The sequence below is a fragment of the Dermacentor variabilis genome, chromosome 3 (assembly GCF_050947875.1).
Source record: "Dermacentor variabilis isolate Ectoservices chromosome 3, ASM5094787v1, whole genome shotgun sequence".
NCBI classification, from domain to species: domain Eukaryota; kingdom Metazoa; phylum Arthropoda; class Arachnida; order Ixodida; family Ixodidae; genus Dermacentor; species Dermacentor variabilis.
Window position 1 is genome coordinate 108,958,293 of NC_134570.1, and position 15,092 is coordinate 108,973,384.

General features: G+C 48.4%; 1 protein-coding gene across 1 annotated transcript in view; it reads right to left on the bottom strand.

The window, feature by feature from the left end:
• Cals (calsyntenin 1) overlaps positions 1-15,092 on the bottom strand; it is a 261,137-nt gene that overhangs the window by 40,457 nt on the left and 205,588 nt on the right. Inside the window, exons 2-3 of the mRNA XM_075686157.1 lie at positions 14,421-14,522; positions 933-1,116 (exon numbers count right to left, since the gene is read on the bottom strand). Of these exons, the coding sequence (XP_075542272.1) occupies positions 933-1,116; positions 14,421-14,522 (286 nt within the window). The remainder of the gene's footprint in view (positions 1-932; positions 1,117-14,420; positions 14,523-15,092) is intronic.

The following is a 15,092-nucleotide window of genomic DNA, read 5'->3' on the forward strand; positions in this document are numbered from 1 at the left end:
ACACGGTGCGAGTCTTGTTGTGGAATTCTCGTAAATAAGTTCCAAACATCGAAAGAAAGAAAGAAAGAAAGAAAGAAAGAAAGAAAGAAAGAAAGAAAGAAAGAAAGAAAGAAAGAAAGATACAAAAAGCTGAGCGAATGCGGATCGAGAATTTCCAAAGTCTTGCCACGAATGCGACAATTGGTCGCGCTCGTTCAGCGCCTTTCTCGGGCTGCAACAGACGGAGACGAAAGCCCCAGCAACAGTAGCAGACGAAAGGGAGAGTGCGCTGTCGCTTTATCGCTTCTCACGATAACCGAGTCATGAGCCACTCGTTCCTGCGGCGGCAACGTATAGATCCGTGAGTGAGCACCTGAGAATGGTTTGCTCAACAATGGCTGTTATTGGCTTCGTTGGAAGAGAGGCTACTTGATCAGCTGCGAGAGCTCAATCACGCGACCGTTAATTCTGTCGCCAGGCGCGCAGAAACCAGAAGGAATGACGTTGTAATGTACGGTATAGTCAAAAGTTGGAGTTTCCGAGAGTGACCCCGTTAATTACTGTGCGCTTCTCTGGCGTAGATTGACAAATAGGCCATTTCCAGAAGCGGTCACCCTGGTTACGTTGCTAAGACGCTGTCGCCAGAGGACAAAGAGCCCCCGTGGGAAAGTTTATTAATAGGTATGTCGACAGTGCAACTTTGAGATATGCATCCTCTTTTCCTATGGTCGAGTGACCATTACAAAGCGGCAATCGAAATGTATTGTACTTAGATTTAGTGTACTTAGACTTTGTTGCACGTTAAAGAGCCCCAAGTGGTCAAAATTAATCCGCAGTCCTCCACTACGGAGTGCTTCAAAATCAGATCGTGGTTTTGGCACGTAAAACCCCATAACTTATAAAGTGTACAGAAGAAAAAGAAAAGTGCCCAAAAGGGGAGAGTGCGCGCTCACTTTTCGGAGACGAGCCCGTTGCACCCGACGGCGGCGATGTCGAACTTGTAGTTTCGGTGCTTCTCGCAGTTGAGCTCCTTCTTGGCGAACAGCTCGGCCTTGCCCGTCGCCTCGTCGGTGATGCGAACCTCGAAGGGCGCCTCGCCGTGCCGCTTGTTGGTCACCAAGAAGCGGCACACCTTGGCTGCGCGGAGGAAGGGGAGAGAACATGCACTGTTTATGTACGCTGCGACAGCCAACATCGGGGACGAGTACAGCCGACCCCTCACAGTGGCGTAACGTGACTGGCTAGCATCGCAAGAAGATACAAGATTAACGCTTTGCCTTCGCTAAGGAGGCAGACATATCCCCCCCTTCACCTGACCGCTTAATCTTAGGCCACAGTCCATCACTTCAAATAAAGGCTTCAACGAATGAATTGTTATGACGCTATTGGCTGCCTACAACAAATACACAACGTCCGTCCCCATCACTGCTCTATGGCGCTCAGACAATTTCGACGGTAGGATGCAACTTGGCTGGCTCGCATGTCCAGCGGCGCTTGTATAGGCGAAGGTCCTCCTTGCTTCGGTGAATAAACGGCTGAAGCAGTTGCTGTGAGATAGTTACTAGCGCGAACAAAGCTAAGGGAAGAAAGAAATGTAACAGGACAGAACGCTATAGTGGTCTGTCTATACAGTCTATAGCGCTCTGTCCTGTCCCACCCTTCCTTTTCGTTAGTCTGGTTCGCGCTAGCGCTAGTAACTATGTCACAGCAACTGCCAGAACACCGACTAGCCCAAATTTCTGCGTTAATTAAACAGCTGAAGCACCGGCGATATATATAGTAGGCAAATTGAAGACCACACATCCGTACCCCGCGAGGAGGCCGGCGGCTTCGCGTAACCAGCAGCTAGCTACAGGGAAGCCTTCATACAAGTGACCATAGCCGGATCATTAGGTCTAACAAAGTTCGTGCAAGAAACGCCAGCTTTTTTCGACCCGTAAAGAATTAGAGCGAAAAAATGATAATAATTAGAGAAACGAAAACTACGCCCAAAGGTGCCAAAACCACCACGCCGCGTTTGCGCGTGTGTGCTCCCTTCGTTTGCGGAAGTTCCGTTTCCAGCTCCACGCGAAGCCGATGCACAATCCAATCTGCGCTCGCTTATACACCTGGAACGCCAAGAAAAAAAAGAAGAAAGAGCACTCTGCTGCTTAGCCATACACAAAGGGTATACACTGTTCCGCACAAGACGACACTGATCGCACTTGCTCTTGAACGCCACCAAATTTCCTGAAGAAGTATGTATTTTATACACATCTGCTGTGCACAGATACACAAACTTGTTATAAAGGCAGCGCGGAAAACCACGGTATACCCCGCGGCTTTCCGATAACCACGCGCTCGCTCGTGCGTGCTGTCTGTGCGTGTGCACGATTGTGTGTTTACGGCAAAAGCCGCCCCATGTCGATTAATACTGCATACACCAATGCACGACGCGCCTGCGAGCTTTCCCTGTTTGCCTTAGCAGCACAGTCCGTGATTGGTCTAGAGAGAGGGCGGATTAACGGATTCCCGCTTTTCGGGAGTCGGAAGCGAACAGGCGTTGTTTACACCCGCGACATACATTCGCAGGCTTGAGTTGCTGATCCTAATGTGGCGGCTGCGCGAATCGCGTAGGGTGGTCGGGTTATCCTTTCGCAAGTTCGCGTCAGAAGCGAGAGGGCGAAAACCGAGCGAGTTATATATATATATATATATATATATATATATATATATATATATATATATATATATATAGAGAGAGAGAGAGAGAGAGAGAGAGAGAGAGAGAGAGAAGCGGCATACAGACAGACGCCTTTTTTTGCAGACGAAACCAAGTTCAGATGTCCCAACTTCAGGATCTGAAAAAATACTAGTCTAAGCAGAAAAAGAAAGTACCACTTCATGATACCCGATAATTTGTTATAGCAGCGTTCTTCATTTCGAGGTTCGGCTGTATCACTTTTTTTTTCTTGCTCAACATGTTGATTGATGGTTAAAAATTAGCAGTTAGAATGATTTGTGCCACGGAAAAAGAGAAACGTTCATTATGAAGCTTTTCTCAAAAAACATTCACGTATGGCGCCCGGAATTTATGTTACCGTGATGCAGTGGCCGTTTAAGTTGAGGTCCCTGCCGCAGGTAGGTCCGTAGTGTCGACGGCTTCGAAAAGGTGAGGCTCTGGAAAGTCGGTCAGCGGCTGCGCGTGCATTCTTTCCAAATCAATTTTGCTCCAGTATACACACACGCAGACGCAGTAAAGTTATTGGTGGGGCTACGACAATCCTAAACGAGCCGCAAATACTTACGCAGATCAACGCACGCGTTCGAATCTATGCGAAGCTAAGCTTAATTACGTGAAGCTCCAGTAATTAAATGCTTTACAGCTAACGGCAATGCTTACATTATTTGGTGATGACAGCTACATTAACAGAAAAGTACGACACGCTGCATTTTATGATAATATCGCAAGAATTGGCCGGCATGAAACTTGCATGTTTCAGCCTCCTGAAGAATTCGCAGCATATGACGTTTCGGCTGGTGGACCAGCCGAAACGTCAGTGCACTATACTGTGCTTATTCAACGTACGTCGTACTCTTCTTTCTTCATTTTACTACCGGGGCCAATGTGATTTCCTCAAGCTATATATATATATATATATATATATATATATATATATATATATATATATATATATATATATATATATATATATATATATATATATATATATTCAGGCTCGACAAGTGTTGTGGTTCCGTCTGGGACTACAGCGCGGGCGTACGCGCAGGTCCTACTGGTTGTTTCTTGTTTTCTTTGATCACCACGTCAAGCCCCGACGTGTACATAGGAGCAAACGTGGACGCGCCTGTTATTTTGGCTCTGTCTCGCATTTTCAGGCGCAAGGTCACCCCATAAGCAAGGCCGAAGTCTCGACACTGCTCTGCGTGCTCGTCGATCCCGTCTCGGCTCCAAAGTGACCCCAGGCGGCGCAGAAAGTCCGGGCCCACGTGCCTGCCGTTTTTTTTTTGTTCTTTTTTTCGTTGCGTATTATGTTTCTTCCGCGCGGAGACTCTCCGCCTAAAGCCGGATTTTCAAGACTGCTTCGTTTATCCGTTAATCTTTTTTTTTGTGTGTGTGATCTCCCGACATCGAGCGCACGGCCATCGCGCAGAGCTTAGAAAGTAGGCGCACACGTGCCCGTAGTTTTGGTAGCGAACTTATTTATTGGCGTTGTGTGAGTGGGAGAATGGTTGAGACTCCGCTCGGTCCCCGAGGGGGTGGGGGGGGGGCGAGTGTCGTCCGCCTGGGGCCCTCCGAAGACCTTAAAATTTAACGAAGTCTCGAAGCACCCGATAGCCTAAGAAAAAACAAAACCAAAAGAAAGAGGCCAGCAGGTCCACCTCCTCCTGATCAACTCGCTGTCGGAGAAACCGCCACCAAGCAAGTATATACCGTGCACTCGAGCCGCCGCGTAAGGGCCGTTTCGTCCTGTACATAGGCGGAGCAGGCACTTCGGGAAGAGCTCAGCGCGCGCCTCGTTCGCCCCCTAGCTTCTCCACACTTCACCAGCACCTTTCACCGAGCGAACCACAGACAACGTTGGCTTCCGGAAGTTCGATGAAAATTGGATTGAATTTTGGCGTATTTATTCGCACCCTACTTTTTTTTTATGGCCGACTGTTCACACAGACCAGCAAAACCTGATACCCGGGAAGCTATGCGCCAGATTTTCTTTCTTTTTTTTAATTTGCAATGACTAGTGAACGCTCAAAAAAAAAAAAAGCGAAATTCAATATTTTCCATACGGTACACCAATATTTGGTGCCAAAGTGGAGATATATATATAGAGAGAGAGAGGGGGGAGAGGGGGGCGCTGTAATATGACTTTGTCTGGGGCGCCAAAATACCCTGAAACACTGCTACGCCGCACACTCGCAACGAGACCAGCCGCTCAAAGATCACCGCCACCCTTCCTGAGTAGCTAGTGCACCGAACTGTCGTGGCACCTCCCCGGTCAACGTACATCCTGTCATGCGCTGAGCTCTCTTCCACTAACGGCAGTCAGATGCACTGCAGTTTCCCGCTTTCGTGATCCGAGTTGCTTAGGTGCATCACGCTGAGCACGAGGTCGCGAATTCGATGCCCGACCCAAGAGGTCAAATTAATCCGAAGCCTTTCGCTACTCTTTAAAAAAAAGAAGAAAAAAACACACACGGTATTCCATTAAAGCTCAAAAAAATAAAAGAAGACATCACACCAGAAACTCAACAGACAAGAACACAGCATTTTCAGGGCGACTTTTCTAAAGGTATGACGCCCCTCGTGGCTCGCGGCCGGTGCAGGTTCGAAACGTTAAATCGCATAAAGTATAAACCCCATGCAAGCGACCTTGCACGCGACAGCGACAGGCGACGCGATGGAGATGGCTGTCGCGTTCGCTCGTCGCCTACAAGTTGCACCCCATGCGAGCGATGACTACGAGCGACGTCTCCCCAGTGTTGCCGGTATGAGGGCAGCAATATAGGCGCCGAAACTAGCGTGACGCGTGCTTTATTAACTTAAGTTGATGTATTTTACTGTAAAAAGCAGCATAAAATATTTCTGAAAGTCTTGCAGTAGGTTCTTATCCTTGCACCTATAAAAATTCAATCGTTTGCTCGTTCCGTGCGACAATCGGAAGTACTGGAGTTATGTACATCCAGTTCCGGCTTTGCGCTATTGGCTAGTCGCTCATAGCACTTCCGGGCGACGAGCGACGAATTCTAGATTTGCAAAACCGAGCGATCGCGCGACAAGACCGAGCGATCTGTTCAAGCGACGGCCTGATCCGTCGCGCGAACCCGTCGCTCGTCGCTGTCGCGCACAAAATCGCGCTAATGGGGTTTAGCCTTAACTTAATATAACTGTACAATGCAGCAGTTTGTATGTACTGCTTTAAACGTTGCTTATAAACGTTTAAAGGCGGTAGTAGAAAAACTGCAGTGCCCTTTAATAAAAATTTTACAGCACTGGTATCAAAACAAATAAGTGGCTCTTTTGGACTGTGACGTAGCACCGTATCTGCTGCGTCTCGCGCCTGAGAAACCCCTAACCTTCATCCCGCTCGTGCCCTCAGTGTAGTCGAAAACATGGCGCTGGCCAACGAGATTTTCATGAGAAGAAGAAGGCCCCGGAGAGTTTGTCACACGCCTTCTGCAGGGCTACCGACGGGCAAAAAATTCATACACAAAAATACAATAGCATCGTTTTTAAGCTCCAACAGCATGCGTTGCTGGCCGCTGGTACAAGTTCGGAAAAAAATATAAGCGAGCGCAAAATTAACCGGATCCGGTGTCATTTCCGCGTCTCAGTTGATATTGTGCTCGTTTATACATATTAAAGCTCGAACAAGCGCGAGAACATTCGAGAGCCGTCGCCGACCCACTGACAGTTCTCGGAGAGATATCCCGGCTACGTGCGGCTCCGGCACTGCTGAAGATCGTGTTAAAGAATCGTTATACATTCTGCGAAGAGAGAGAGAGAGAGAGAGAGAGAGAGAGAGAGAGAGAGAGAGAGAGAGAGAGAGAGAGAAGTCATAAGGGAAAGGGAGGGTGTTAACCAGGCTGAGCCCGGTAGGCTACCCTAAACTGGGAAAGGAAGAAAGTGCCTTGAAGCGACGAGAAGAGAGCGTTATATCCGACACAACTTCAACGAGACTTCATTTAAGGAAATGCTATACAATGATTAAGTTAGCGCCACTGCCAGACATCGTCGCAACTCGAACGCCACAGGGTAGGAAACTTAACAATGGAGATTTCAGTCGTAGCAGGTCATCGAGACCCGCGTGCGGATCACCGAAGCAGAATTGAGAGAAAGGACGTTACGCCACACCAACCAACAAAAGACTGGTTGCTCTGTAATTCGCCCTGCTATACCCTTCACCGCGAACTGCGAACAGACGGACACGCAGAGTGCCGCAGGAACGCCCCAAAGTAAACCACTATTGTCGTGCTTTTCTTTTTTATATATATCGCGCCGGTGACGTGTCTCGACATCCGGACACAAAAAGTGAGAAAGACGAAGAAGCCAAGATGAAAGACTAAAAAAAAAAAAAAGAAAGAAAGAAAGAGACAGCGACGACGACATATTCGGAGTAATATCGAACGAGAAGGAAGAAAGACGAAAAAGAAGAAATGGCAAAGCAACACATATGGAACGCATAATCGAACAAGGGCGACCGGCCGACACGACAGATAGAGGCAAGATGCAGCGAAGCGGAAAGGTCGAATCAATATCCGCTCTCCTTCTCTCTATCTGGCGAGCACTGGAAGACAGAATACAGGGAGGAGGGGGGGGGGGCTGAATTGAAGGTTCGCGCGTAAGCAACGGCTCTACGAGCAGCAGACGACGACGCAATAGGGGGTCGGCGCTGAATGCCGTAGCCGTCGCCCCCGACAACTGGTCAAGCCTTCCGAGCAACCACCCGCCCACAACCGGTCGTGCCCGCAAAGAGCGACGACAACCGAACCGAACCAAAGAAGCGACGAACACGCGTGGTAGGCGGAGCGGAGAGAGAAAGAACCGAGGGCACAGAAAACGAGGCGCGGCGAAGCTGTTGGGGCTGCAGTGTCGCAACAGGTCGCCGTATATATATATATGAAGGATGGAACCGGAGTCACAGCAGCTACAGCACAAGGAAAGCCAAGCGGAAGGGACTGAAAGCACAAGCTACGCCCCCATCCCTCCCTGTGTCGGGTTATTTATGTCAAACGATCCACTTCGCTCTCTGCGGCCGACTCGGTCGCAGTCCGCAATGCTTTCTCGCTTTATTTTCCCTTTACACTCCTTATTTATCCCCCGCGGTTTCCCTCCCTTTCTCCGTTTATTCTTTTTCTCTGCTGACTTCCAGATGCGACTCTCTTTTTCCGCCTTCGCCCTTTCAACGGAACTCAGTCCCTTTGTAGCTAACAGGTAAAATGTCCCCGTTGTTTTCTTATACACTGTGATATACGTCCGTTTCCACCACACTGACACCACAACCCTTCTTCGCCAATGCACCCCAAGCTGTACGCAACTGCGTCAGGGCACTCACAGCATGCTGAGAAGCTAGGCCGACAAGTGCGTTCTCTTTTCTTCGTTTCTTTCTTATCTTTCGGATTCAACGTCTGCGTTATTATCTGTTTCTGCCCAAGATGGGGGGGGGAGGTTGCCTCTTTAGCTTCTACGCGATACTGCATTACGCCCTCTCGTGCGCTGGTCTCTTGTGCACATACGCGTTTCGTTACTCTGTCTGTACTACACGCCAGCAAGCCTTGCGCCGTGGTTTTGTTTTCCAGGCGATAAATATTGCCTCGCGAGTCACAAAAGGCCGCGAAGTGAGGAACGCGCCCCGACGGGCTTTCGCTACATTCCTCCGCCGGCGGTGCTCACTTGGCGGCGCTGCGGGCGTAAATCAGGCGCGCGTTTCGCAAGGCCTTCTCCTCCTGACAGGACGGATCGGCCGCGATGAATACTGCACATCGTGGAATGGGGCGAAAAAGCTCGACGTCACTACGATTGCCGATGACGGCGCGACGCGTTAGCGTGATTGTTTCGAAGACGGGCTGGCAGCTCAAGGGTACGAGAGCGTAAGAACAACAACAACAAAAAAAAAAAAATAAAAAGTTAGAAGAACTGTCAGTCGCTGGACGCTTTCGGAATAGCTTTCCAGAAGAAATCAGGGTAATCGGCTTTCCAGTCTCTCTTGTCCTTCCTCTCGTCGCTGTTGCAAATGGTTGTCGCGGACCGTTCTCAGATCTGCTGGCTTTCGTGCCTTATACTTTAAAAAGAAGCGCTAAAATAACCTCTCCTATTTTTGTTAACTTGTTTGCCTTCGCGACACCTCCCTCTTCTAAAGAGTTAGCGAGGACCATTCTCGACATCGTTTTCGACACTGCGGCTTGGTCACAAAAAAATACAACGGGTCCGGTTTCCGAAAAAAAAAAGAAGAAAGAAACGGTGAAAGTGATCACAGATTACGCAACACGCGGCGTTGCTTCATTACTTTACAAGAAACAGCTCCGCTTTCCTTCGCAGTCTCTGAAAGGCCTCTCCCTCTAAAAGAACCGTCAGCGACATCCTGAACCATCGCCCAGTGCTTCTCTTACATCATAATCGTAGCATCGAGCGACCGTGCCCCAAAGGGAGAATTAGGAATGAAGGGAAGAAAAGCAACAATGAAAGAAGAAAAGACGCCGTACCCAAACCAAAGCCGAAAAAAAAAAGTCTGTTTTCACTATAGAGACTCCGCACGCTCGGCCGAGCCCCGTTTGAAAGCTTGAAAACCTGCGCTGGCGCAACCTCACGCAAGACGGCGAGCACGGCGCATAACTGTAAGGAACAAACACGGAAAACACGCTTTACGCCGACAGGTTGACAACGACAATAGCGCCGCCTTGCTCCTCGTCGCTGCCGAAAGAGATTTCACTCCGCTGAACCTCGCTGCAAACGACACTTTTCTTTGATGCCGAGCATCCGCGCGCAGTGCCGATATCTGGCACTCGCGAAAGAATGGAACGGCGTGCGCCGTTTGAACGACGCGAATCTTCTTCGGCGACGTCCGTACACGGCTCACTTCGTTTCTTCGTGGTCATATCCAAAGGTACCCGAGAGTCGCCGTTTCAATTCGGGCGATTGGTCAAGACGCTTCTCTCACACAACTTGCATTTGACACCAAAATAGCCATTTTCGTTAGCGGCGTCGCCCGAGTAGCGCTACGTGAAGCGCTCGCCTGAAGAGTAAGCAGCGTGCACAGAAACTTTCTCTCACATCTCCCTGCCGGCGGGCTCTACATTAATTTACTACTGCCCAGCAGGGGAGCCACTACTTGTAAACACTCATTGTTACACACACACACACACACACACACACACACACACACACACACACACACACACACACACACACACACACACACATATATATATATATATATATATATATATATATATATATATATATATATATATATATATATATATATATATATATATATATATAGGGGAGTGAGTGCCTGATAATAAGCCACTCGCAATAGTTTTCAGCGATATTCGTTTGTCATTCATTATGAAACAAGCAGGTCGTAACATATTGCACTTTAAAAAAAAGTTATCTTTTATAGAATGAAACGACGAGGCCTTACTGTTCTTTACTGTTCTTCCAAACGCGCCAAAAGATATATATATATATATATATATATATATATATATATATATATATATATATATATATATATATATATATATTTCGCTACAGGCTATTGCAGCTCCGGGAGCGTCGATGCAGCCCGCTCTCACATTATGGTGGACTCGCATAAGCCAAGTCGCGTAATGCTATCCGTAGAAACGCCGCAAGTGAAATCTTTTGGGGCGTTTGGAAGAACAGTAAAGTGTTGCATGGAAAGCCTCATCGTTTCATTCTATAAAAGATAACTTTTCTTTTTTTCTGAAAAGTGCAACTATGTTACGACCTGCTTGTTTCACAATGAATGACAAATGAAGATCGCCGAAAGCAATTGCGAGTGGCTTATTATCAGGCACTCACTCCCCTTCCACTGTTCGTGGTGCTTTGTTTGCAATCGAAAAGTTTCTTCTTTTGTGCTTTGCTACCTTAAGTATTTAGTACCACTGACAGACGCGAACACACGTCATCACTCGTTTAGTGCGTCCCTGCATTTCACAGAAAGCGTCACTCGGATAAGCGCCGAAAAGCCGCGCCAGTCCTATAGGCAAGGACGAAACACGTTCAGACAACCGGACGCTGCTGTGGACAACGCAAGACCAAAGCGACCTTCGTATGTACAAGAAATAATGACTCAGCGTTTGCTGTGGGCATACGGCGACTCGCGATAACTAACGCAAGAAACAAAGAAAATAATTCTACAAGCACAGTGGCGACTGCGGCGTACGCGACCATAAACGCTCAACACCGTCTTTGCAAGCTGGCTTTGCCACTTAACGCACTCGTTAGACGGGAAAACACAGTCTGCCGCGAAGGGAGGGGGACAAGCGTCGGGCGCATGCGTTGCGGAAACGCGAGGCGAACGAGCGAATCTTTTGTAAGTGCAAGCGAGGAACTAACAGCTACAACGACTCGTTCCTGCTCCCTCCCTCCCTCCCTCGCTCTCAACCCTCTTTCCCTACCGTCAACACGACAGAAGTTTTTCGCCGCGCGCAGTCAAATTATCCATTCTAACGACCTCGAGAGGAAATGAGAGAAAATTCAAAAAGAAAAAAAAAGAAAGAAAGGCAGGAAAGCTGTAGGAGTAGGAAAACAGGCCGGTCGTAATTTAACCGCCGCCTGGGGAGCCTGCCGCGGATATTGCCGGCGCTCGGAAAGTGCCAACGGGTGTGCCCGACGGACCAAACGGTTTCTTTCACTGCACCAACGACGTCATCGGTTTGTAAGGGGGAGGTGAAGGTGCGCAGGAATTGGCAAAGAGAGAGAATAAGGCAAGGGCGTAACGGTGATCGATATTGCCGAAGTATAAGGTTAAGGCGAGAATAAAAATAAAGACTGGAAAAAAAAAAAACATCGAGCGCGAACGCGGCAGCGCCGCTGTGGTTTTTGCGCGGGAGGAGAGGAGAGACGGCCAGCGCTCGATCCGTCCTGACGACGCTGTTGTCAAGCGATTCCAGCGCTTCGCTGGCACAGCTTTAGCGAGGGGAAAGGCAGGCGGAAAGAAAGAAAACAAGAAAGAAGAGAAGCGATTGATGATACCATTATTCTGTTTGCAGTTGTGCAGCAGATTGTCCCGGCAACACTCTCGGGAAGTTACGGAATCGGTTTCAAGTAAGCGTGATACAGTAAAATTAAATTACAAGTAAAAAAAGAAAGCTGGAGAGAGAGAGAGAGAGAGAGAGAGAGAGAGAGAGAGAGAGAGAGAGAGAGAGAGAGAGAGAGAGAGAGAGAGAGAGAGTCATACCGATACTCGCCTCTGCGAAGTGTCTCTAATTTCACCTGACAGTGAACCTGACTGGTTTGACGGGATAGAATGAATATTTAGCACTCCCTGCCACCCTCCCCACCCACCCGCCAAGAAAAGAAATAAAAAGGGAGGTAAAAGAATGAGGGGCGGGAAAGGGCTGACAGCGTTGCGGCGCCAGTAAAAAAATGGGGTAAATTGATACTGATGGCGATTCAGCCGCTGATAAGGTGATCGCATGGCATAGCACGAGCGCGATCGCCCGTGTGTGTAGCTTACACCTAAACACGATCGCCTCATCGGTCTTCTTCGAGAAGATAAGTGAATCAAGTTTCCGACAGATCAGAACGTGGCTTTTTTTTTTTTTTTTTTTTTCGTGCGCCTTTGGAGCGCAACGCCGAAGTCGTTGCTCCACAAGTTTGGACGAGGAGCTTGTTACAGAGATCAGCGAGCATTGCTCCTGTCGCTGAATCATCTTTTTTTTTTTTCCCCGCTCTCTTTCTCGCAATATTCTTACTCGTTTACGAGGGTGACGCAAGGACGAGTTATTAAGCTACGAACGGGTTTCTCCCGCGCCGAACTTTACCGTTTAGCGCGCGTTACGCAAGCGAGAGTTCGAATTAATGTCTCAGACGCGTGAGAAAAAAAAAAGAAAAGAAACTGCGCGAAGGAGGGAGGATTGAATTTCTAATTTTCGGAGCGCACGGCCGAAGTGCGTCAGTTACGTAAAACGGAATAATTATCCACGGCGCGTTGGTGACCCATGGCTCCACGTGCTGCAACCCGAGCGCAAGAAAGAAAGGAAAAAAAGTACAAGAAAGAAAAAAAATGGGGGAGGGCGGCATCCTGGAAATTGTTGCGCGTCACACCCGCACTCGATCAAGTTTTGAGTTATCTGAGGATAAAGAATTAGTCGCTGTTATACCGGCTGGCTTTCTTTCTTCAACTATTGAGAAAGTTTTCGAGAAATCGTTGTAGCACATAGCGCAATCACAGTTTTTAAGCTAGATTACTGAAGTTAAGTACTTAAGCTAGGCGGACGTTACCTGCACGAGAAACTGAAATGCACAATTGACTAACGGTCGTTGTCGATCCCCCATCGTCGTCATTCCGTCATCGTCGTCGCGTGGTCACAATGCCGTCGTAATCGTGCGGTCGTCGTCGTTCTCGTTCCAGCGTGGTCGCCACGCGTCTACTGTTAATTGTCTTCTCTCCGCGCCGTTTATTTGATTAGCGCTCTCAGTTTGCTGTGAAAATGCGATAGGCAGCATGCAAGCAAACGAAACAAAGATAAAAGACGCGAATTCGCGCCGGGTCGCTTTTCCGTCCTTCTTACCCAAATGCGCAAATGTCATGAGCGACCTTCCCGGGACGCCGAAGTATACAAGACGTTAAAGAAGGCAAAAAAAAAAAAGAAAAAAACTTACAACTCCTACACCTTGTCGCGGCGTTTTGTACCTATGCACAAGCCTCCAATTCGTAAACCTACCTGACTTAACTCTCAACGAAACTAGTTTACGTTCGCAACTCGGCAACGCGCCAGAGACAGGCCTAGCTAGAAAGTGATTAGGCCAGGGCATTAATTTTAGCGGTGCACACACCCTTAACGAACCAAAGAATAGGCAACTCGAGCAGGTGTACACACAGCACCAACTGCAAAGCCATCGCACGCGTTGGTGAACTTGGTAGAAGCGCTATCGTCCCGTGCGCTTGTAGCAGGTTTCCGCTGCATCATGACCTCGTACAGGATTTCAAGGTTACATACCGGCGGAAGGAATTATTTCAACAGCCAGCGGAGAGCTTACATATACCGGGTGTTCCATCTAATACCGGTGCCACAAGTACACTTTCGATCGCGATCGAGGCCGATCCGGATCGGATTTCTTGATCGAGATCAACAATAGTCGCTACTACACGGTCCCAACTATCCGGGTCGAGTGATTATCGTCTGCTGATCGTCGGCAACTCTCATAGCTGCGCCAATGCCTTGACTACAAATTCCGATTTGCAAAATATGGGTAAATTTGGGCAATCTTTCAATTTTACAGCTTACTGTTGCTGATAAAAAGGTTTTAAACATTTGTTGTTGTTGTTGTTGTTAAGCTGCCTTTACTTTTTCTTTATAGCGTTTTCAGAATACTGTGCTAGAGCGCGCAGACGCCAGCCTGCGATCGTGATTAAGAGGCCCGATCGCGATTCACGGATCGCAATTGTCAGGATCCCGCAAGATCGCCAACACCGATGAACGTGTAGCAACACCCGATCCAGGTCAGGCTCGATCCGGATCGGCCTCGATCACGACGAGAAGTGTGTGAGTGTGACAGCGGTATAATACGGAACATGCAGAGAGAGAGAGAGAGAGAGAGAGAGAGAGAGAGAGAGAGAATAAAATAAAACACCCCTGTGTGATCAATACCGACTGTGTACTATTAGTATATCCTCCTGAAGAACTAAGCCGCCAGTGTCATTCGTCTTCTGACTAATTAAGTAATTCAGTAAGTGGAAGCGTACGCTTACCGTCAAGCACCCGGATCCTGGGCATGATCTCGACGTTCCGGCTGTTCTCCTTGACGATGGCATGGTAGCCGACATCCGCGTTCACGTGCTCCAGGCGAGGGGCTGGGCGAGAGGGAGAGAAAAAAGTAAATGCGTGAGAGGAACCGCCGACCAGTGGGCCAGGTGCATCGTCACTCTGCTACATTGTGTCCGTGCCGACGCCATCACGCCGCGCAACAAACAAAAGAGCTCACAGACGAGACAAACTATACAGCATGCATGCCCCGGGTGTTTGCTCGTTTTCAGTCATTGCGCAGAATGTTTTAAAGTCGCCTCGGGCAGAGAGAGAAATCCTGTGTAGTCCTCGAGCTGGATTACTCAAAGAGGCCGACATTATACACTCGTACGAGAAATCTACGTGCACATTCTACCAATCGTCGAAATGTCACTAAGTTTTGAACTAATTACTTTACGGGACGTATTGCACCTCAAGAATTGCAGGTGCGCAAGCCGTCTCCACTTGAAACGAATTCTCGGGACGACACAAGTTTCGAGATATTCATTGCAAAAGTGCGCGACGAGGTACACTGACGCTCCAGTTGCAATGAAATGCACAAAACGGCCTTTTGTTCAAAGAAAAAAGAAATAACAGATACAACGCGATGTTGGAATCTGAGCGACGCGAAGCTTGTT